The following is a 25,401-nucleotide window of genomic DNA, read 5'->3' as shown; positions in this document are numbered from 1 at the left end:
TTAGAGAAAATTTCTTGAATGTCTGTTTATTTATTAGGATTTTAACGTCATGTTTTACACTTTGGTTACATTCATGACAGGAACGGTGGTTACTCATTACACAAGATTCATCAGGTCACAAGGTTATATCGAACACAGTCATGGACAATTTAGTATCTCCAATACACCTCACTTGCATGTTTTTGGACTGTGGGAGGAAACCGGAGCACCGAAGGAAACCCATGCGGACACGGGGAGAACATGCACACACAGAGAGGACCCGGACCGCCCCACCTTATAAAACCTTTCTCTTATTAAATTAAGAGAAAATAAAAATAAATTGTGCTCCAGTGGGAAGTAAGAACAGAAATGAGTCTCTCCATCACAGATTAAATGCTGTAATTTCGCTGTACACGTTTCTTTTTTGGAGAGCGTCATTTGTCTCCTGTCTCACTCGTCTTTTTCTCAACTTTCTCCTGCACAATTGTCTGTATCTCTCCCTTCGTTTTTTTCTACATTCGCGATCTTTCTTTTTCTTTCCACCGTCTTTTCACATGTAACTCGCCTCTAACTCTCTCAACTGTCTGCACTGCAGTCGCAGTGTTTACCGGCTGGAATGCACAGGCTTGATTGGCTGAGTGGTGTCACGTGATTGGTTCTCATCCGCTAAACCGCTACCGTAAAGACTACAAAAGCTGCGCCGGTTAAAATAGAAGCGCTCAGTCAGGTTTCAAATCCTAACTTTCTGTTTTGGCTATAGGTCCGGGTCCGTATGGGACAGCTTCTGGGTCCGGACCCGGACCGCGGTCCGCCTGTTAGTGACCTCTGCTGTAGACTATGGAGAAAAAAAAACATTGGTAGTGTTTCCAGTTTGCCCAGTACACCCATTAATTTACTGGGTTTGCCCAGTACACCCATTAATTTACTGTGGGCCAGTGATAGCTCAGTGGTTAAGGTACTGGACTAGTAAACAGAAGGTTGCCGGTTCGAGCCCCACCACCACCAAGTTGCCACTGTTGGGTCCCTGAGCAAGGCCCTTAACCCTCAATTGCTCATTGTGTTCCACTCATTGTGTAAGTCGCTTTGGATAAAAGCGCCTGCTAAATGCTGAAAATGTAAATGTAAAATTTACTTATCATGCTTTTCAGTGCTTTTAAATGCCCTTTTAAATACTAATAAAAGGCCAGAAATAAGGCTTGTAGCATCACACACAATCCCAGGTTATAGTTGAAAAGTGCTGTGACTCTTTAGAACTTTCTGTTATACTGACATTCTTGTTTAGACTGAATTACTAATATTGTACTAGTATTGTATTTACTTTGCTTCATATATTTTAAATTAAATTGTATTAAATACACTGCAGCGGAACAGTTTTTTTTATTTAGCTTTGACAGATGCTTATCCAAATCCGCCTGCAAAATACAATCTACAGTAGTGTTCAGATACTAATGCGTACTAATGTTTTCACAGCATTCATTAACTTGTCTCTGTGTATCTGTCTGTAGGCTTGTCTGTCTGAGATACACAGTAACATGTGGGTGAGGAATGGGCTACAGATTAAAGGACAGGCTATGACATATGTCCAGTCTCACTTCTGCAACTCTATGATCGATCCAGATATTTTCCTGCTACAGGTACTGCTCTCTCTAATTATATTAATATTCACAGCTGTGCTGTCAACGTGTAATGATAAATTTGTTGAATTTAATTAAAAAAGTGCCTTAAGAAATCATGTACTGAAAATGTGGTTGTTTACATTAGGTGTGTTTCCTTACCCTTTTCAAAAATCGTGACTTATTTGGCTGGAAAGAAATGTGAATGTTCCATAAACTAATCATGATCAATGCACCTCTGGTTAACACCTGTTCTTTTTTCAGGTTTGTGCATCACGTCTAGATCCAGACTACTTCATTTCTTCAGTATTTGAGAGGTGTGACTTATAGAACTGTTGCTTCTGTTTCAGTGCATTAATAGTTCATTTGTACTGTACTTATATTTGCTTTATTTTAAGAATGTATAAATCTGTATATACTGTACTAACCTGTTGTTTTCTTATTTTTGTTAATACCATGACTTTTTAAATGTAAATAATACTATGCTATATGCTTCCATTTTTTAAAAACCTGATTGATTGTTTTATTTGCATGTCAGGTTTAAAGTAGTGGACTTGTTGACTATGGCATCGCAGCACCAAAATGCAGTGCTGGATGCAGAGCAGGAAAGGCCCATGTTAGAGGGGGCACTTACGTTCCTCGTCATATTGTGCAGCCTCCGCATACACCTGGGTCAGTACTAACTGGTTACAAATGAACCCACAGTGTTCTTATGAATTTCTAGTTACATTTATGTCTTTACTAGGTTTGTACTTATGGTACACATGTCCCTCTTTCTCTCTCTATTAGGAATGACTGATGATGAGATTCTGAGGGCAGAGATGGTGTCACAGTTGTGTATGAATGATCGCACACACAGCTCTCTTCTTGACCTTGTATGCTTCTCTTCCTTTTTCTTTTCTTGATCTGTTTAACTTTACCATCCAGTAGTTGAGCCCATTGTTGCGATTTGTTTGCTGCAATCTTAACTGAGATTTGCTGTTTTTTTTTTTTTTTTTTTTTTTTTTTTTTTACTAACTGTTGGTAATAATAGAGTTTAATGATTCTTTTCTTGATCTAATCATAAATTTTATGTAATATAAAAAAAATTTATTGATCAGGTCTTATATACCAGATGCCGCATTGGACACACACATTTAGCACACTCGTTTCTTGTAAGGGGGAAAGCTACCCCACACTGTGATATCTGCCAAATACCTGTTTCTATCGAACATATAATGACTGAATTCCCTAAATACTTACAGTAACGATGTAATGTAGTGGAGTACCTAAAACTATGAGAATTTTTTACCAAGCCAAATAGAAACAATCCTCAGTTTCTTGAATAACAAAAATTTATCTAAAAGAACGTATCTGATAAACAACATACTAAAACAACATTTGGCCAAGGCCAATAGACTGATATTAAACGTGTCTAACCTTCCTGCCATGAAGATAACCATTGTGTAAGCACAGCGTAAAACATCTAAATAAATAAATAAACCCTGATCTTATCTACCAATTAATTTCTTAACAAATACTTAATGTTTCTGTGTCCTATTATTAATTTTATGGTTTTATGTTTCTCCTTATTTATTTTAGATCCCAGAGAACCCAAACCCTAAGAGTGGAATTGTTCCTGGCAGCTGTAGCTTTGAGGAGATGCTGTCTGCTGTAGCTGATTTTAAAGCTCCAGTTTCTGAACCTGGGGGCTCCATGCAGCAGGGCATGTACACACCCAAAGGTAAAATTGCTTTGCTTTAAGGCAGTTGTTTTGTGAAACATTATTTGGCTAAAGGGGTGCTGGGGTGGCAGAGCGGTAAATTACGCAGGGACCTGGGGTTTGAATTGCAAGTGGTGCTACTGGGTGAGCGTCTTTAAAGAAATTGTACAAGTTATTGGTTCTGTAAAGAGTTCAAAAATAATTTTATTGCTATATTTAACCATTGATTGTCATGGCTTGTACCTGTTTATTTATTTGCTTGCTGTGCCGTCATTTGCCACTTGATGGCAGCCTTGTACTGTTATTCTTGCCATGCAAGTTTACTAAAGTTAACTGAGATTTGTGGTGTTTCTTGCAGCGGAGGTGTGGGAGAAGGAGTTTGACCCCATCATGGTCATTTTGCGCACTGTTTACAGACGAGATGTCCAGTCAGCGATGGACAGATACGCAGCATTGTGAGCTTCCCAAAACCTTTCATTTTCATGCCATTGTTCAGTTTTGGCAGTTGTTTACTTGTGATTATTTGAGCCTGTGCCCCCCAGCAGCCTTTATATCAAAAAATGAGATAAATTAATCTTTTGTTTGATCGTCTAAAGTCACAGTTGGAACAGTATGAAATGAAATAGTTACACTTGAGTAGCAAAAATTCTCGCTGTAACTTTACCATGAATGTTAAAAAGTTGGGATGGTTTTTTCACTTTGTCCTTGAAAACAAGTGAGTAAAGGTCACTAATGCCTAGTTCACACTACACGATTTTTGCCCTGATTTTCGCTCGGCGATTGATTTTCCGGGTCGGGAGCAACTCGGCGTTCACTCGGCGGTCAAAACTCAGTCGCTAAGTGTGAACTATCCAACAACTCGACCCGACCGGCTCGCCGACCGCTCGGCGACTGGATTGAGTTTTCTAGCATGTCAGATTTCTGATCTCAGTTGTGCGATGAGTGACATGTCGAACAGCCAATGAAAACGCAGGATACAGCGTGAGGGGAAACGCAGGAGAGGATATAGTTTATATCAGGATACACCGGCACACACACGTTTTACAGTATTTCTGATTTGATCGTCCTCTACAAAACATAATACCAACACTGCATTACAAAATTATTAATTAACCTCCACTTTACTACAGAACAATCCATACTGTTCGTGTTGCCAAATCCACTCAGATTCATTTATTTTTCCTATGTGATTTTATGCTGCAAAACAGCGCACAAACACTTTGATCACTCGCTACTTGTTGACGTGCATTTCTGGACGTGGTATCATTAAACCCCTCATCACTTCTCACGTGTGTTTTTGTAAAGAAGAAAAAAAAGGAGACCAGAGAAGCTCGCCTGCGATTCCAGTTGGTGATGGATCGTTAGTGTGAAACCCCCTATCGCCGATCAGTCGTGTAGTGTGAAATACACACCGACTGAAGGACTCCCGAGTGCAAGAGATTCAGTCGTGTAGTGTGAACTGTACAGCGACCTGACGACTTGGAAAGTCGTGTAGTGTGAACTTGGCATAACTGATACTGATGCCTTCAATTAGAGCTGGGGCAGAAGTAATCAATAAAGCAAGTCCAAAGTTTAATAAGCTACAGCGACTCTTGTTCTGTCAGTCTCAGTTTGCAGCCTCCTGAAGACAAATGTGAAGGTCTAGGTTCAGAGATAGGGCGAGGTTAATTTCCTGTAGATTGCAGCACTATAGGAACTTTCTAAATCTGTTACGACTTTTAGCCATCTGTTGCCTGCTGTGTTTCGTGGGAGAAAACTTGAATATCTGTTCAAAATGAAAAACTACAGGGACAAATTCTTGTCATTTTAGTGTAATTTGACCTGTAGCATATTGTATTTTGCAGGTATTGTTTTTGAAAAATGTGTCTTTATATTTATATGCACAATATATACACATCCAACAATATAATACACAATATTTGAGTATGTAAAAATAAATGCAAAGAATAGAAACTCTGAAACAACTCAGTGTATGATGCGTTTGTGATGATAACCCATCCCACTTACCCCACCTATGAAGCATTGGTTTAAAACTGCTTATGACTACTTCTCTCATGCATTATTATTGTTGAACTAAGTGGACAAAGGCTAAAATAAAAGGAAACAACAAACTTGCACCGTACTTCAATACTTCAAACATAGGTATACTGGTACTTTGGTGGCAGATTTCTAACCACAAAATCTTTCTAAATGTTTTTTTCCCTTGTTTGTGTAGTTTAAAGCAGTCTGGTATTTTCACCGGTAACCCCTGGCCTCCCTATATGGAGAGGACTCCCCTGCACCCATGCTATAAAGGCCTGGTTCGTCTGCTGCACTGCAAAACTCTGCACATTGTCATATTTACCCTGCTGTACAAGGTACTCACTTCATTATCTGCTGTAATGTGCTCCCAGCATTACTTCAAGGCATATATAGTGCTGTGAAAAAGTATTTGCCACTTCCTAATTTCCTTCCTATAAGACATTTCGAGCCGAGGAAAAAATTTGTTAAATTATTTCAGCCCTCAAAGGATTAAAAAGGCAGTTTTGAGGCTCCAGTACTCTATTGGACCTTAATCAGAGCCATTATCTTTAAAACGATCGAAACTTGGAACAGCTAAATTGACCCATGAGTCATTTAGTACTTGCTAATTTTTCTCCAAGGGTTCAGCAGCAAGTCATTCAGAAAGTCACAAAAGATCCAGATCCCATCTGAAGAACTGCAACCGACTTTAGCCTTGGTTTAGATCAGTGTTCATGACTCCATTATACAAAATGGAAGGGTTGCCAAGTGCAAACCACTGCTAACCAAAAGAAGAGCAGTTGGCAAAAAAGCAAATATTGATTTCCAAACCTTTGGGACTTTAAAAGGGTTCTGTTATAGCTGTCAAAGCAAAAACAGCATTTGATAGAAAGAACATTAAAGCAACAGTTACACATGGCTGTGGTATTGTGATCGTGTGGTGATGCTTTGCTGGGCTGGGATTTAGATGGCTTATCAGGTTATAAGATGAGTAGTAATTGGGTTTGGTATCAGAACAATAATCAGTAAGGCTAATAAAAGCACAACCCAAAGTTGGTAGTCAAAATCATTACATTTACCCCATAGAGAACAACTTTACTTTAATGTAAAGTATAAAAATGATATGTATCTAATTACTTAAGAAATATTCTTTATTGTTAAAATTGGTGATTGTTTTTGTGTCCTCAGCTGTACCTTGTTTAATTTTGTACAGGTTGTGTATTTTCTGAAAAAAAAAAAAAAAATCTGTGTTAAAACAATGCAAAATCAGCTAAACAACAAGGAGGCAACACAGCACTATACATGCTGTATATTCCGTACACTTTATTTGGGTGGGGGGGGGACAATAGAGCTACGATTCACTTTATTGTTCTAAAGTTATTCATTTTTCCATATCATTTGTCTGTTTGATCTTGTCAGATCTGGATGGACCATCAGAACATGTCAGATCATGTGCTGTGTATGGTGCTGTATCTGGTTGAGCTGGGCTTGGATAACCATGCACAAGAGGAAAAGGAGGATGAGGTGATGAGCTGTTTTGCTCAATTACAATACCATAAACTCTGACCTTTTTCTAGAGCAGCATGGGGTACAAACGGTCATTCTAACCAGAACTGACTCTACACACTTTTATCCTGCAGTACCCTTTACTACAATTAGACCTCTATGTTGTAAATGTAAAATAGAATAGCTTTTTTACAAAGAAATAAATCTTAAATGTATGGGCATTGGTACTTAAGGCACTGGACTAGTAATCGGAAGGCTCCTGGTTCAAACCCTACCACTGCCAATGGGAGGAGTGCACCATGATGTTGACCTCGGACCCTTTCCTATGCTGCTCACACTGGTCCATCTATTAATGTAAACTGACAGGCTTTCCAGTGAAATTGAAAGTTAATGTTTACTCTTATTCTGGACCAGGGTTTTTCAAACTTTTTTTCAAGTGACCCACATTTTGTTCATGATTTTATTGTGACCCAGGCAACACATCAAAACATAAAATTCATCAAAATAAAACAACCATTTTAAATTAATTGTGCCAATCTGGTCCCACTGTGGTTTACAAGGTGTAATGTAAAGTCTCCACAAGGGGGCGTTCATGTACAAGCCTCGTTTTTTAATGTGCCTGTTAAAATTTGTTTAATTAATAAAAAAATTTTTGACCTGTTCTAGTCACTATTTAATTAGACCAGCGGTCCCAAACCTTTTTTGCACCATGGACCGGTTTTATATAAGATATAATTTCATGGACTGCCAGGGGCGGGAGGATTTAACAATATTACTCACAAATAAGCAACGAGACTCTGCTCCAACCTAGGGGTGATAAAAGACAATAACACCTAAAATGTGTTGGAAATGGAAGCAGTGAAAACTGCTTTTGTACGATCTCTAATTATTTATTTTTTCTGTGCGGCTCAGTAATAAATGACCCACGGACTGGTACCGGTCCGCGGCCCGGTGGTTGCAGACCACTGAATAAGACTGTACAGAGAGCATTTATAAGTTGGTCTCACTCTGTACCTCTGCACTCTATGTTAAAGCACATCAACCTTCTGCTGCCTATTGTACAATACAATAACATTTCATACTTTAAGTAACAACATAGACCAAATCTATACATCTGTCAGATGCTGGAAATTAATCTTGTCCAATACTTGCTGAAAACGCAGGGATTCCAATAATATCATGCATTATTAGTTTATAGTGATTTCCTTTTTAATATGATGGTTCTAAAATACAAATCTAGCCATTTGGGTGGGTGGTATAGTAACTTCTGTTCAGGAGATCTGTTTTTAACATGGTTCTGGTTCCTTTCCTTTCCTTGCTGTAGGAGCCGTGTATCGAGGAGCATTGCCATGACAGCTGGTTTCCCGGCACCAGCCTACTCTCCAATCTGCACCACGTCATTAACTTTGTACGTGTGCGCGTGCCTGAAACCGCGCCAGAGGTGGAGAGGAAAAGGGAGCGTGAAAGAGAAAGAGAGAGGCAGAGAGACGCTCCTCCCAGCACCAGCTCTGACACATCCACGTATGGACAGGTCAGCTATACAAAATCGAACCCGTCTGCTAACGTCTGGAACGTGGGTTCATTGTAATGCTTTTGCTTTGTCTGAAAGCATAGACTTTGATATAAAGTCATTGTGTTTTCCTTAATTTTATGTTAATCCTCAGTGATTTTACAGTCTTTCTGTTACTAGCAGAGTAAAGATCTTATTCTACACTGATTATAGTATTGCTTAATGTTCATTTCACAGAACTCCAGGAGGCTGACAGGAAATTGGAGAGAGGTAGCTGGCTTTGAAAATGTCTGGCTTGGTGTTTGAAAATGATGGATTGTGATCGTAGATCGTATGGTTGGGAGTAAGCAGTTTGAGATGCTGAGACAGCACTCGTTTCATGTAAAATGTGATGGCAAATCTTCACATAACAGTACTAAGTTTATCCAAACCTGTAATGGTGGTATCTCTGCTGAAAATAAGTAGGTCTAGGTTTATAAAAAATAAATCTGTAGGTAATAGGGATGTAATGATACACTCTACCCACGATGCGATTCACGATACTGGGTGCACGATACAATTTTTTCCCGATTTTTAAATTTTTTTAAACAAAATTAAATTGAATACGAATTATGACAAAGTTTCCTTTTGATTTTATTTATTTATTTTTTGAATTTTCTATTTTTCCCACTTTTTTCCCCCCAATTTTCTCTCCTAATCTAGTCGTGTCCAACTACCCTGATTATGTTCTCTATACTGATTCGACCCTTCACCGCTGACTGAGGATGCCTCTCAACTGACATATGCCCCCTTAGGCACGTACAGTCAGTACAGACCGCATTTTTCACCTGCACGAGTCGAGTTCATACACTTGACGGGCACTGTGTACGGAGGGCCACACCCACATCAGCATTATTCCTCAGCCCTGTGCAGGCGCCATCAGTCAGCCAGCAGGGGCTGCAGTTGCACCAGTTATGAGGACCTTTGGGCCGCCCAGCCCAGTCGGAAAGGCAGAGCTAAGATTCGATACGATGTATTCGAAACCCCAACTCTGGTATTCTAGCGTACCTTTTACCGCTGTGCCACCTGAGCGGCTGATAAAGTTAACTTTTATTATTTCTCTTTTAAAAAAAAAATTAAGTACTGTATTTGTGCTTATCTTCTATATAATGAATGCCCTTTTATTTTTGAGGTAGGTACATTCTATGCAAAACAGTGCTGCACATTTCCCTTATTGTGTCCAAAAAAAAAACGGAAATGAAATTTTAAAACAAATCCCACATTAAATAAATAAATGAATAATACAAATAAAGAAAGTATCCTCACATAAATAAATTTGGCTGGAAAATGCTGAATTTGGCAACCCTGTAGTGACGTCAACCAGGCGAGGTGAATAGCACCAGTGCTCTCTGCTGTATAAAGTGAATATCGATTCATTATACATGTAAACCGATTTGAATAGTTATGTATGTGAATTGTTGTTTAACTGTCTTGTGGTGCATCGTTACATCCCTAGTAGGTAACGTGACCCTCTGGCAATCAATTTGTTTATGTATTTTGGCACATGTGAGCATAATTCTATTAAATGATTGACTGTTTTGTAAAGTACTTACTCTCAACCATTGTCTGCTTGTGTATTTGTGTATCACTGTCTTGTAACGATCTGTCCTCTGTGTGGTCTTTGCTGTTCTTTAATTGTGTCTCTTTTGGTGACGTGGTGTTACTGTAACTTTAAAACTTATTTTTGTCCGTTTTAACCTTGCACAATATTAAGGGAGATGCAGGTCCAAAAATGTTGAAACCTGTCTGTGCTGTATGGCTGTACGTAGTCTGTGTGTGCAGTATGCAGATAGTTTAGCACTATTCATGTAAAATAAGTTTCTAAAGTGTGTGCTTGCATTTGTCGATCTGAATGTAAAAATGTACTCGTGGGCTGCCGTGGCTGATGCCTTTGCAGTGTGACAGACTAATTAAGTGGTCAATGTTGAGCAAACTGGTTCTTTTGGCATGTGAGATTGATTGATTCTGATGGAAGGTGTGTGTGTGTGTGCACACGCATTCAAATGAATATGACTAGCAGTCAAGGTGGCTGACCATGTTTTTCTTTTCATAATACACAAAAATATTTCTATTTAGACAGCTATTTTATTAAGCAGTTTCTCTTTCCTGTTTAGGCTCTTTGGCACATAGGAGATTGGATTGAGTTAATGCAGGGTTTTTCCAACTTATGTTCAATCAAGCCACATTATGTTTTTTATGCGACCCAGGCAACACAAACAATGCATCTTTCTCTGCTCTGCTTTTTAATCTGGTCGGGCGGCACAGTGGCTCGTTGGGTAGCACTGTCACCTCACAGCAAGAAGGTCCTGGGTTCGATCCCCAGGTTGGGCGGTCCGGGTCCTTTCTCTGTGGAGTTTGCATGTTTTCCCTGTGTCCGTGTGGGTTTCCTCCGGTGGCTCCGGTTTCCTCCCACAGTCCAAAGACATGCAAGTGAGGTGGATTTGAGACACTAAATTGTCCAAGACTGTGTTTGATATAATCTTGTGAACTGATGAACATTGTGTAATGAGTGGTTGACGGGAACGGTAGTTCAAGTGTAAAACATGACGTTACAATCCTAATAAACAAACAAACTGTTAATCTGGTCCCACTGTGGTTTACAAGATGTAACAGAAAGCCTCCAAAAGGGGGAGTTTGCATACAAGTTTTTGTGGTAATGTGCCAGTTAAATATAGTTTATTTAATTATTATTATTATTATTCTCTCTGACCCATTTTTTTGGCTCGTGACCCACCTAAGGGTCGTGACCCAGGGTTTGAAAAACCCAGAGTTAATAGATAGGGATTAGAATAAAGAATAAGTATGGCTAAATGTAATTGCCAGTGAAGTTTTTTACCCAGTTACACATCATATTGAAGCATCAGCTGTTTAACATAAACTTGATTCACCTTTTTAACCATCATCATTAATCTAACAATAAATTAACATCCTTAGTGTGAATGTTTGTACTGCTAACTACTTTAACAGTGCACACAGGTGTCTGTACTAGTGCAAACAAATGTCGGTATTATATTACTAGCATAAATAAATGACCTGATGATGTTAAAAAGGCACATAGTTTGTGCCATGTTACTAATGCAAACAGTTGTCCATAATAAAGCTTTTTGTAAATTCTTACTACTGCAAACAGAACAAATGGGTGTCTGTTTGAATGTGTATCAGTACCATGTTAGATACTTAATTAAATGTCTGTCATATTACTAACATTCAGATGTTTGTTGCATTTTTGTTTAATCTGTTGCTCATAATCCTTTCCTCTTTTTCTCAGAACCTGCGTGAGGCCCAGCTTTTCAGCCTGGTAGCAGAGCGCAGGAGGAAGTTCCAGGAGATTATAAACCGCAGTAACCACGAGGCAAACCAGGCAGTGAGGCCCAAGTCCTCCTCCCGCTGGCTGCCCCCAGGCTCTCCTCCTCAGATGGTCACAGAGATTCTGGAGATCAGGGAAAGCATGCTCTCCCTGCTGGTCAAACTGCACCAAAAACTCTCAGCCAAACAGAACTCCCTCAGTCCCAGCTGGCTGGAGGAGGCTGAGACAGCACAGCACACGCACGGAGACGGCATCACCGCTATCGAAAGGATCCTGGCCAAAGCAGCAACACGCAGCAGGCACAGCAAGAGGTGTCTACAGGAGATCTGTGGAAAAGTTTGTCCACCAGTGCCTCCCAAAAAGAATAGCCCAGCAGACAAGAAGAGCATGGATAAAGAAGAGAGGTACATGTGCAAACGTGTTATTAAAAACTATAATCAGACATTTATCTTTAAGTTTCACCTGTAGCACTTTACCAGGATATGAAACCAAACGTCCTTACAGGTCGTCAGCCTCCTTGTACTTACTAATATCCCATTAATAGTGAAGCTTTGCAGGGTATTCAGCCTATCATTGACCAGCTTGAGAAAAGAGGCATTTTGGTCAAAACACATAGTTTATCCAATAGTCCTGTATGGCCAGTTCTAATGGTAGACTATAGAATAGCCAATCAACATATTGACAAGTTAACACCATTGGTTGCTGACCCATCTACCAGCTTTGATGGTATTCTCACTACACACAGTGTTTTCTCTGTGACCAATGTTTTTTGGTCAGTTCTGTTTGTTCAGTTCGTTTTCAAAAATCACAGATTTCATGGGTTTTCAAAGAAAAGTGCCACATTTAACAGTAGTCATTAAATAACACATACATTGAATTATATATTATGCGTTTTTCTCCCAATTTAGCATAGTCAATTTGTCTTCTGCTGCTGGGGATCCCCAATTTTTGGCAGTTGAGGGTGTATTGCTGCTCACTCATGCCCTCTGCACAGGTGCCTCTATCCGCCAATCAGGGTCCTTACACAGCCTTTTGAAGACCCTGCTTATATATTCTGGTCATCCCTCCCTGCAGGCACTGCCAGTTATGCCCGCTAGATGGCGATGCCTAGTTTTGAACAGAGAAGTTCAGAATCTTGGCTTTGGTGAGCTAGCGGAATATCCCGCTGCGCCACCTGAGCGCCTTGATGTATGTGTTCATGTATTGAGTTCATTTTGTTGCTTTGGGAATCCCATGATCACGTATGTAGAGAAGCACACTTTTCCACTGATCATCTCTCTATAGTCTGTGCTGTGCCAGAACAAGCCAGTAAATTATCCATGTATGGTTTATTAAGGCACTTGAAACATATGCGAATAAAAAACGTTAAATCGCCAAACACAAACCTCAAGTTTTGAATTTCACAGCAATATTACACTGGAAATGGCTCATTTCATGGTCAGTGATACAATTTTCACAGCTGTGAATTAGGTAGGGCCCTAGTTATGGGAATGCAAGCTTAAAAACACTTCAGCCAAAGAAACTAAACTGCATTCATCATTCTTTTTCTAGTCACTTCCTATGATCAAAATTACAGTGAACAACCCAGCAACATTGGCACCCTATCCAGAGTGTATTTATGCTTTGATCCCAGTCAAACACACACCAGGAGGATGATTTGTAGCATCTCTAGTCCTATTGTTCCCAGTCCTGTCTTAGCTTCAGAAGGAAGAATTCAAATCAATATGTTATTGTCCACCATTCCTTTCTAAATCTAATGGAACAAGCTATAAGTCTTCCATTAGCATCTGCTATTACGGGGCAGACACCACCAGCAACTCGAGACAGATCACGCTCGCATTCACACTTTAGCTGGGTGTTACCATAGCAACAGTTCCTGGGCACATGGTTGAAGAACCCTGGAAATTTTTCAGTGTCGTCGCTCAAAAGCACGTTTGTCCCTGATGCTGTCAGTAAATGGAACTCCAGTGTATCGTTCCTGTCTGCGTTTGTTTATGTATTTTTGTTAAGCCACTCTATTCTGCTGCTGCATGTGTTAGACTGTCTGGAATCACAGCCAAAACCAGAAAGCAGGCTTTTAGATAGTCTGCTATTCTGTTTAAAAGCTAGATAAGCAGGAGAAGCGAAAGGAGGGTCATAAGAACGCATATTTATCATTGATGCATGGGACAAAGGGCATCGGTTCTCCAGTCCCATTATGAACCAGGACAAATAAATCTCTTGACAGCAATTACAGACATTTATAGCAGATAGTGTCTATCTTGGTGCAGCTAATCTTAGCATTGCAGCTTTCAAAATGAGATACTTTTATTGTTTGTTGTTTAATTGATGCTATATTGAGTACTCTGCTCTTCTCGTTCTTCACTCTCTCAGGCGGCAGAGGGCCAGAGAGAGACAGCAGAAGCTGCTGGCTGAATTTGCCTCCAGGCAAAAAAGCTTCATGGAAACCGCCATGGATGTTGGTAAGCATAGTAATTGCACTTAAATATTCCATGTAACTCCAGTACCAATTTTAAGTCGAGTCAAGCTAAGAAAGTTGATTGGTACTAAGGAAAGGTGGTGCAGCTTTACATGGAATAGTGTGATTTCACTTAATTCTCGTTGGTATTTGACATCTGTTTTTATTTTCTTTAACGTTCTTTGCATCTGCAAATCATTGGGTTGTTCGAGCTGCATTCAAATAGCACTCATTACATTGAGACCCCTATTTTGTGGGAGGGGGATCTGAACTTAACATGTCAACCCAAACATTAACAGTAAGCCAAGGACATACCAAGAAAGACAAGTAATGCATACAAGATGCACAATTGGCCACACCAGGATAACCCTGGTAACACCTGATAAAGGAGAAAATCCCCCCAACCTGTGAAACCTGCCAAACACTCATCACGATAAAATGCATACTCACTCACTCACTCACTCACTCACTTTCTTAACCGCCTATCAAATCAGGAGCCTATCCCAGCTTTTCATTGGGCGCAAGGCACACACTAACACCCTGGACGGGGCGCCAGTCCATCGCAGGGCAGACACACATACACATACACACACATACACACACCCATTCACCTGTAGTGCAATTCAGTGTCTCCAATTAACCTGACTGCAAGTTTTTGGACTGTGGGAGGAAACCGGAGCCCCTGGAGGAAACCCACGCAGACACGGGGAGAACATGCAAACTCCGCACAAAAAGGACCCGGACTGCCCCGCCTGGGGAGTGAACCCAGGACCTTCTTGCTGTGAGGCGACAGTGCTACCCACCAAGCCACCGTGCCGCCCTGCATCCTGACGGAATGTCCCAAATATACAAAGGAAAGACAGCAACTACATAAAAGACCATAAATCAAAGTCTTTACCCAAGACAACACAAGAACAGTTTTAACTTACCTTGAAGCCTAAAATAAAAAATGTACCTAAATTATGAATACTAGAAACAATGCACATACTAAACCATAACACCTGTCCTGCCATAATTGACATTGATATTTGTTAATCGTGATGTTAAATCTGAAATAATCAAACTAAATACGTGCAGCATTACACACCGAGGCTGAAATCAATTTTAGCTTCATGTAGTTCAACATTTGTACCTATTTTTACCTGACCTATTTTTTTACGCCTGTACATAAATATAATGTTTTGTGGATGCACTGAAGGGAAAAAAAAGAAATTGGAATTCTTTTTGACAAGGTGACACTGACTGCAGCTCCACAGGCCTTTTGTGTGCATGTGAGTGCTTCTCTTGGGGAAATTATTCACTTTTAACAGGCAGTGCCAACAGCATTGTGTACACAAAGGGACCTTTCCTGTAGAGTTGTTATAGAATGAATAATGTTGGTTTTCATCACTTAGCAGGACTAAATATAACTTGCAGTTGTCCTGATAGAATTAGGTATTTTTTTAACTGTGACTGATCATCATAAATGGCTATCAACTATGCAGCCATGACTTTTAATAATAAGAAGAAAATATACTTTATTTGTCATATATACATATACAGGTGTACAGTACAATGAAATTCTTTCTTCGCATGTCCCAGCTTATTTGGAAGCTGGGGTCAGAGCGCAGGGTCAGCCACCTCACGGCGCCCCTGGAGCAGACAGGGTTTAAGGGCCTTGCTCAAGCATAGCAGAGCCTGGATTTGAACCGCCAATCTTCCGGTTGATAGCCCAAAGCGCTACCTACTAGGCTACCACTGTCCCATGTGGTAGCCTAGTGGCTGCATTAATGGCTGCATTTTAAACCTTTTAGGACAGTTGTCCCACACCACCAGGCTCCGTACCGGTACCGGTCCGTGGGTCATTTATTACCGGGTTGCACAGAAATAATAATTAATTTGAGATTTCTACATCAGCAATGAAAACACTGCTTCCATTTCCAACACACGGGTGTTTATCGTCTCATATCAGCCCCAGGTGGAAGCAGCGTCTCATTGCAGTGGAAAAAAGCTCATTTGTGAGCAGTATAGTTATTCTATTTTAAATCCTCCTGCCCCCGCCGGTCCGTGAAATTATATTTTATATGAAACCGGTCTGTGTTGCAAAAAGGTTGGGGACCGCTGTTTTAGGAGATGCTATTTAGCTTCAGACTGTTGGCCAGTTCATAAATAAAAGCCGTGCTGAATAAAAGCCGTGTTCTTAAATGAAGAAAAAGGAAAATGCTACACAAGCCGATTTTTGTCAGAAAATCCATGACATGTACAAGCAAAATGAAAACTTGCCCTTTATCTATTAGGAGAGAACCAGTTCTAATGCACACACATGTAGCTGTGTTGATTTTCTTCAAGCTAATTTTCTGGACCAAAATAAAATGGACATTCAGGTTTGTTTTGAATTGTTACGTTCAGTATCCCATCACTGATAAACTGCAGTGTATGTGTGTGTGTTTCTATCTCATCAAAATAAAAATGGACACTCGTTCTTGAGAACCAATTTTACCCCAGATTAAAACGAATTGTTACTGAAAAATCAATATTTGTTGTGGAATTTGAACAGGCAGTGAGGGATTTTTTTATGGGGAATAAAGCCAATAATGGCAAGAACTGAATGCGTGAACAATATTTTCGAAATTAATGATTTTTTTTATTCGTTACAGTTAGTAAAGCTTTAAATATTGGACTATTTAACACTATTTAATACAATACTAATAACCTCTTTGCAATCAGGTAATCAAATACCAACATCACATCTTAAAGAGTGCACTGTAAATACATTATATTGCCAAAAGCATTTGCTCGTCTGCCTTCACATTCATATGAACTTGAGTGACATCCCATTGTTAATCCACAGAGTTTAATATGATGTCGGCCCACCCTTTGAAGCTATAACGGCTTCAACTCCTCTGGGAAGGCTTTCCACAAGGTTTAGGAGTGTGTTTATGGGAATTTTTGACTATTCTTCCAGAAGTGCATTTGTGAGGTCAGACACTGATTCTGGATGAGAAGGCCTGGCTCGCAGTCTCCGCTGTAATTCATCCCAAAAGTGTTTTATTGGGTTGAGGTCAGGACTCCGTGCAGGCCAGTCAATTTCTTCAACACCAAACTCGCTCATCCACGTCTTTACAGTCATTGACAGTTGACTGTGGAATATTTAGTAGCGAGGAAATTTCACGACTGGACTTGTTGCACAGGTGGCATCCTACCACGGTACCACGCTGGAATTCACTGAGCTCCTGAGAGCGACCCATTCTTTCACAAATGTTTGTAGAAGCAGTCTGCATGCCTAGGTGCTTGGTTTTATACACACTTGTGGCCATGGAAGTGATTGGAACACCTGAATTCAATGATTTGGATGGGTGAGTGAATACTTTTGGCAATATAGTGTACATTGTGCTATGTGCTTTGAATTGCCAGTCAACATCACACACATTCACAATGTTACGTCTGTCCCTGCCACATAGACACACAAATATTTTGTGGAAAGCTTTCCTGATTGAGTGGAGGCTGTTATAGTGGGGGTGAAGCTTTTGGCCTGCAGTTTTTGAATATCATTTCCCACAAATCTTATCCTGTGGTGTGCACATACACCGTAGTAGATTTAGGCATATTTGAGTTACATTAACAGGTTTTGATTAAATATGTACAGATGTACAGAAAACGAATGTGATAATTGTACAAAGAACACTCATTATTAAAAATATTTGTTTCGATTTTCGTAGTGCCCTTTTCTGGTCATTGTATAATGGTGTGACACTTTGGTCCCGCCCATATCAACTGAGCATTGTTTGAATGTCACAGCTTATCTAAATATTGTGGCTGACCACACACACTCCTGTATGGCCACAAATGAACAATTTAAAATGGTTAGTTCCAGCATGATGTGCCATGATTTTAAAGGACAGGACATCTCAAACTTATTCTATGATTATGACAGAGTTCATTGTTATGGAAGATTGCTGTGTAAATGTACAGCTGACAGGTCTTACAAAGATTGATTGGTATTACAAAGAATTCTGAGAGCAAAGGGCTAAAAATCTCGACTCTCCTAACTAGAGATGCATGAGTACGGATACTAGTATCGGGTATTTGCCCGATACCGCGCTCATTAACTCGTACTCATACTCGCAAACGAGGCTCCGATACTAAACATCCGATACCTTGTACCTAGTGCACATTTTCAACCTGTGGGGCGCGAGTGCCTGACCGGGGGCGTGACATTACGAGATTTTTTTACTTCTAAAACTAAAGCAATTCATTTTTCACCCACAGGAGACAGATTGAATTATTCTCACTGACCACGCTCACACGCACGTTTAATGTTATTTAGTTCCGTTTGACAAAAAAAAAAAAAAACTTACAATAGAGCTAACAGTGAAGATAATCGGTTACAAAAGCAGCGACCGCTGTTATAGGACGTGTTTGTGTTCAATACTCTGTTCACATTGTCGATACAAGTGATTCAGGAGTCGACTCATTTTAAGCGCAGCGTAAGTTTCTTTTCTCAGTCATCTGTCCGTGTTTACTGTTATAATGAATGATGCGGTTGTAAATAAACACCAAATACTACAGAACATTTTGTGTGACTCGCTTACATTATAAAGCTCAGGCTTAATTATACTGGTTATTACCACAGAGCGGGGGCCGACTCAGAGTCGTTTACGATTTACCGAGGTGAACCACGAATGTATGTGCTGATAGAATCGGCTCAGATGGGATCGGACTGTATTATCCTTTTTAAAGTAAATATTTCAATCAGCAGAATCGCATCGCATGTATGATGTGCACAATGTTAATTACGTGCGTTTATTAATGAACGTTAACGTTAGCTTGTCAGAAGCTTTCTCAATGATGGCTGTGTTTTTTTTTTTTTTTTTTTTTTTTTTTTTTTTTTTTTTTTTTTTTTTTTTTTTTTTTTTTTTTTTTTACACAATTAGTGATGGCAACCCAAGCAACTGTTCCACTGCACTATTTTACACTAAAAACTACACTATTCCATAATGCTCCAGATTGCATCATTCTAAATAGGTATCGGTATCGGCGAGTACAAAAATACATGTACTCGTACTCTGTTGGGAAAAAATGGTATCGATGCATCCCTACTCCTAACAAAATGCCAAAAATGCATGTGTATATACAATGAAATGTATTTTGCTTAAATGAACGTATTTTGGATTCCATTGTTTTGGCATCTCAATATTCAGTTAAAGCTTTTTTATGACTAGTACTTTTTAAGCCTTGTACTTTAAAACTGTCGAACTCTCAGTAGCATCGTCTGGCTTTTGAAATTAAATGTCAAATGTTCCTGTGTGTGTTTGGTCACTTGCTATTTGCACCAACAGTAATAGTTGTGTGAGATTGCCCCAGGCCCACAATGTCACTATGACTTTCAAGGAAATTTTTTTTTTTCTTGTTTCCTTTTCCCCCCTTAAAGCAATAAATCAATCCAAACATGCTGGTATTTTGCTGCGCTGTAATGTCATTGATTCAAACACTACCGTTTTGAATGAACTCTGAAAATGTAATTAAACTTTAGGGATGTCGATCATTGAAACCGTGGAGAGCACTGATGGTAATGGATTCATGGCCAGGTTGAATAGTATGCACAGGTCGAACAGTATTCACAGAAAGGCTGCAGTCTTATGGATACCAACATAATGTATAGTTATCATATTCCTACATATTGTCGGCTGGGAAAACATGAAGCTGGAGCATTTTTCTTTTCATGAGATGCATCTAATAAATAGTATCTTAGGAACATTATTAGCAAATTTAACACAAATCAGAATATGTAATGGCTTGTATAAGTGCTATTTTATTGGGATGTAATATTTTCTGTAGATTAACTGTTGGTCCGTCCGTATGTTGCAAGATATTTTGACAATATGAATTAAGGATGGGTACTGTTGGTATGGTAGTGGACTGGATCAAAGGTCCATGTCTATTTTTAAATCAACTCAAGTGCTGCTACATCACCCAATTGCTGCACCCCACTATTTACGGAGGAAGCACTTCTGTAAGTAATTTCAGTGTGGAATGGTAGCTCAGTGTTTAAGGTACTGGAATAGTAATTAAATGGTTGCTGGTTCAATCTCCAAATTGTCAGTGTTGGGCACTTGAGCAAGGCCCTTAACTCTAGCTTGTAATGCTGTAAATGTAAGTAGAGTAGAACCTCTAAACTCTAGGCAAGGCTGAATCCTTCAGCAAGGATATACAGAAATATGTTACCACTAAAACAACATATGCTGCTTGTTTTAGCATTTAACATGTTATTCAGGAATGTCTATGCTAATTTCAACGTTAGAAAGTGTGGATGCTAGACTGGCAGTCCAGACGTGTCTCTAGTTAAAGACCCTTGTCTCTTATTGCAGACTTGAATACCTCAAAAGTTTTAAAAGTTCATCAGTCTGTGTTTTCAGTCCCCAAACAACTTTTAAGTTATAAGCAAAGCTCCTGATTTAATGGTGGTAAATGTGCCTGTCCTAACTTTTCTGATATTTGTTGAACACATCAAATTTGAAAGTTTACAGTGTACAGCAACAACTATTGTCTATGGTAATACAGGTCATAGACAATTTACAAATGACTGCTTTTTTATTTTAATTATATTTAACGTGATGTTCAAACTTTTTCGAAATCGATGTTTGTACATTATGAAAATTCAGAAGTGGAAGCCTTACCACAGAACATTACTTCTAATTTTCCTGTTTTACACATGGCTGGCCAAATCTCCACAATCTGCTAACTGAACCAAGAGAATGCAGAAAATGAAGTCCTCATAATTTAGCTAATTAACTTTTTACCAGTCTATCCCCCTCATAACTCACGTTCAATTATTCTCCTCTTTGCTTTTTCTTTTTGTGGCTGTCGATTTGCTTAGTCAGAATTGATCTAAATCCACAGCAGTGTGAAATTCCTCCTATAATCCTTTTTTGGATCGTTCGGCTGTGACGTATTTTTCACGCTATTTGAGCATTGCATGCTCCCATTTTTATCACTGTATTATTTTGGGGTTTGGCTGTCCTATTCATGGAGGATTAGTTCAGTGTACTTGAAAACTATTGTGTGTGTTTGATGTTTTATTATTTATTGATTTATTATTTTTTGCTTAATGTTAAACCTTGTCTCTGAGCTTTATTGTCTCTGTTCTTGCAGAATGTCCTGAAGTGGAGGCAGCGATGGATGTAAGTTCAGCCGAGCCCCTGGACTCTGAGATCCTCTATGATTGTGTCATATGTGGCCAGAGTGGCCCGTCCACTGAGGACAGGCCTTGTGGATTGGTGGTGCTACTACAGGCTTCATCAGGTAAACAAACACATATGCACACCATTTTTGTTCCCACTTGATTTAGTTTTTTACTGTTTAAAGAGGCTATAATTGTTAAAACTGGAAAGTTTAATGAAAAATGTAATGAGATTAAACTAGATTATGTATATTAAACTAGGTTTTATATATATATATATATATATATATATAACCTAGTTTAATATACATAATCTAGTTTAATCTCATTACATTTTTCATTAAACTTTCCAGTTTTAACTATATATATATATATATATATATATACACCCGATCAGCCATAACATTAAAACCACCTCCTTGTTTCACATTCACTGTCCATTTTATCAGCTCCACTTACCATATAGAAGCACTTTGTAGATCTACAATTACTGACTGTAGTCCGTCTGTTTCTCTACATACTTTTTTAGCCTGCTTTCACCATGTTCTTCAATGGTCAGGGCCACCACAGAGTAGGTATTATTTAGGTGGTGGATCATTCTCAGCACTGCAGTGACACTGACGTGGTGGTGGTGTGTTAGTGTGTGTTGTGCTGGTATGAGTGGATCAGACACAGCAGCGCTGCTGGACTTTTTAAATACCGTGTCCACTCACTGTCCACTCTATTAGACACTCCTACCTAGTTGGTCCACCTTGTAGATGTAATGTCAGAGACGATCGCTCATCTATTGCTGCTGTTTGAGTTGGTCATCTTCTAGACCTTCATCAGTGGACACAGGACGCTGCCCACAGGGCGCTGTTTGCTGGATATATTTTTGGTTGGTGGACTATTCTTAGTCCAGCAGGGACAGTGAGGTGTTTAAAAACTCCAGCAGCGCTGCTGTCTTATCCACTCATATCACAACACACACTAACACACCACCACCATGTCATTGTCTCACTGCATTGCTGAGAATGATCCACCACCCAAATAATACCTGCTCTGTAGTGGTCCTGGGAGTCCTGACCATTGAAGAACAGATTGAAATGGGGCTAACAAAGCATGCAGAGAAACAGATGGACTACAGTCAGTAATTGTAGAACTACAAAGTGCTCCTATTAAGTGGAGCTGAAAAATTGACTGTAAAAACAAGGAGGGGGTTTTAATGTTATGGCTGGTTGGTGTATATAATAACAATAATATAACTAATAATAATAATATAAGCATGATTGCTGTTGTAAGTTCATTATGCAACATGTCGCAAACTTTATTAAAAAGCTTACATTAAAAAAGTTTAAAAAAGTTCTATATATTAAATGCACTCATAATGTAATGAATAAAATATTCCTCTTAAGTTAAGCATTTCATTAACAAATTGTGTTTGCTTATAAATGTGCTTTTTATATAATTAACAATTGTGTGTATGTGTGCATATCAATGTGTATGTATATGTGTGTGTATTCATGCGTTCATTTTGCTGAATATTTGCCCCCCTACTAAATTTAGCCTGTGGCCTGACGGGTTTCCATCCACAGGTTGAGCGTTTTATAGTCGGCCTGTAATCTTTAGCTGTTCACAGCTCAGTGTTATTACACTATTAAATAGCCCTATTTATTCTCAGCACCTGAGCCTCAGTTTGCTGCACCACTTCTTTTAACAATGCTGCTTAGCTGCCGTTTTAATTGCTTCATTCATCATTTGTGTTGATCCTTAAACAGACGCCAGCTTCTGTAGAGTCGTTTCTACCATACTGCTGTGGACATATGATCTCATTCAGTGTCATGAAAACAAATAGCATGTTTAACTGCTCATTACCAGGCACTGATATGTATGACACGGTGTATGTGAAATGCAAAGCTTCAAGGTCAGACATTGTCCTCTCATACACTGTCAATGCATAAAACTGTCCATGAAGTGAGAATGGCTGCTCTCATTCTAGATATCATTGTAAATAATATTTTTATGATTGTACCTGTAAATAAGTACATCTTTTATTAACATTATGTAGAAGGACGTGCCTGTATGAATATGCCGTTGCTCTTCAGACTTCAGGCTGACGGGTGTTACGGTTTTGACAGTGACATGTTACTTTATTACAGTATGCAAATGATACTAGATGTTTCATAAATAAAAAGATGACAGTTCATTAGCATACCCTTGTCATTGATGAAGGCGCTGTGTTTGTGTTTCAGTGTTGGGGCACCGGTGCTGTAATGACGAAGCAAAGTGGCTCCCGACGAGTGATGAGGAAAAGATCTTTCCAGAAGACACGTGCGGAGCGACAAACGATGTCAGGCTATCACTTATGCAGCGGTACTTTAAAGAGGTATGTGATAAGAGTTCTTTCCTTAGGACAAAACACTCACATGTTAGAAGCACGTACACACACTTTTTCACACTGGGCATGAAAATGTTTTGTCTCCTGCTCCAGCAACAGCAGTATATTGTTGTTTTCAATACCACCATTTTATTCAGGTCCAATTTTTAAGATAAAAATCTTTTTTTATTTTGCACATCACCAAGTTTTATAACAATTCTTTATGCTTTATTGAATAAAAAGCAACAAAACTTAGCAGTAATGAACAACAGTAAGATGAACATAATCGATTCATCATTGTTTGATTCATGCTTTTGGTTTAAAAGGTTATTTAACCTCCAACAGCTGACAGTTGGTCAGTTCAGACCACTGATTTAAGACTCATCTTCATGCACCCTCAGTGCGAATGGACCAGCTCTGTGTACGAATTAATTCACCCACTGCTGTTCTAATCCAAACAGAATTTTTTTCATGTATTTGTATTATTAAAATAATGAACAAAAGAAGTAGTTATTATTAAAATCACTAACAGATGTTGTTTAGTGTCAGTGTGGCGTCTGCATAGTAAACTCTGTACATGTGGATCTGTTTGTAACTTTACAAAACTGATGGGCATCACGGTAGTCCAAAAGTGAATATTAGTCATCACTTTCTTAATGGGAGTTATGGCATTCTTGACTCCCCTGTTAATCACAGTGGCACTTACCAGTCTCAGGTGTTTGTGAACTCATGCTCTCATAATGGGCAAGACAATATGAAATAAACCTTTCTTTCCTAACAATTAAAAATGTGTATATTTCAGTACATCACTACCATTTATGAATGGCATAGCCAGTACACATTTATTTTTCTCCTTTCAACATTTTACTAAATGCATGAGGTTGTAGTGGATATGTCTTGTATCCTTGTTGTTCTTTGCTTGTCAGGGCTCTAGACTAACTTTTTGCACTGGTGCGCCTAACTTTTTTTCTTAGGTGCACCAGCACAAAAGTTAGGTGCACCCAAATTTTCGACCGCATCGCATTTAACACCGCAGTTTTACAGGTTCACTTTTTTTTTTTTAAATCACTGTCCACACAGGCAATATTGACTTGTAAATAACTAACAATCTGGTCAACATGGCCTTGTCTGATGATCTGTTTGCTACTGCCTGCCACTGAAAGGCAGTGGGGAGAGGGGGACACTCGGGCAGTGCATTTATCGCGGCATGTAATGTGTTTTATAGATGCATTGGGCTTTTTCAGCCTTTCAATTCGAAATGTATTAGAACCAGTCACAAATATACTATTGCCGGCCATGGTCTTCCCATGCTCTTTACAGTTAATATACTGTAGTAATTATACAGTTAATACAGTTAATTATAGTATTATAGACTAATTATAGCACACTTATAAAAATTATAAAAATAATAAGAGTAAATGTGTATGTATGTGTGTGTGTATATTTAAAATGATATGTATATGTTTGTGTGTGTGTGTGTGTGTGTGTGTGTGTGTGTGTGTATGGGGCTCTAGAGTGTTAGTGTAATCTTAAATGCAGTGCATTATATTATCTGCTTTACTGTATCTTTTACACAGATTCCCAAAATCGCTTGCGGTGCACTCACTGTGTATTTTGACTACATGTATTGTAATATATTTTGGTCTTTTAGTTATTTTTATATTTTACTTAACGAAAATATTGTCGTGTTTTTACTTTCACTATCGCCACACTTTACCGCTAGCATTAGCCCCTTGCTACTGTAGAGGGTCGGCTCACCTAGCCGCTGTCC

The 25,401-nt window shown here is 39.1% G+C and overlaps 1 protein-coding gene across 4 annotated transcripts in view; it reads left to right on the top strand.

Moving 5' to 3' along the window:
- Nucleotides 1-25,401, top strand: part of ubr3 (ubiquitin protein ligase E3 component n-recognin 3) — a 71,486-nt gene that overhangs the window by 12,521 nt on the left and 33,564 nt on the right. For 2 of the 4 annotated variants that reach the window (XM_063005480.1, XM_063005479.1), the window contains exons 14-27: nucleotides 1,485-1,613; nucleotides 1,857-1,909; nucleotides 2,131-2,264; nucleotides 2,382-2,467; nucleotides 3,174-3,315; nucleotides 3,653-3,749; nucleotides 5,510-5,651; nucleotides 6,715-6,819; nucleotides 8,126-8,332; nucleotides 8,549-8,581; nucleotides 11,619-12,061; nucleotides 14,031-14,119; nucleotides 21,247-21,396; nucleotides 23,506-23,639. In XM_063005480.1, coding sequence (XP_062861550.1) covers nucleotides 1,485-1,613; nucleotides 1,857-1,909; nucleotides 2,131-2,264; nucleotides 2,382-2,467; nucleotides 3,174-3,315; nucleotides 3,653-3,749; nucleotides 5,510-5,651; nucleotides 6,715-6,819; nucleotides 8,126-8,332; nucleotides 8,549-8,581; nucleotides 11,619-12,061; nucleotides 14,031-14,119; nucleotides 21,247-21,396; nucleotides 23,506-23,639 — 1,944 coding nt within the window. The remainder of the gene's footprint in view (nucleotides 1-1,484; nucleotides 1,614-1,856; nucleotides 1,910-2,130; nucleotides 2,265-2,381; nucleotides 2,468-3,173; nucleotides 3,316-3,652; nucleotides 3,750-5,509; nucleotides 5,652-6,714; nucleotides 6,820-8,125; nucleotides 8,333-8,548; nucleotides 8,582-11,618; nucleotides 12,062-14,030; nucleotides 14,120-21,246; nucleotides 21,397-23,505; nucleotides 23,640-25,401) is intronic. The other 2 variants (XM_063005483.1, XM_063005482.1) reach the window with 1 other exon arrangement.

Source organism: Trichomycterus rosablanca, chromosome 12, assembly GCF_030014385.1.
Source record: "Trichomycterus rosablanca isolate fTriRos1 chromosome 12, fTriRos1.hap1, whole genome shotgun sequence".
NCBI classification, from domain to species: Eukaryota; Metazoa; Chordata; class Actinopteri; order Siluriformes; family Trichomycteridae; genus Trichomycterus; species Trichomycterus rosablanca.
This window is presented reverse-complemented; position numbering and strand designations above follow the sequence as displayed.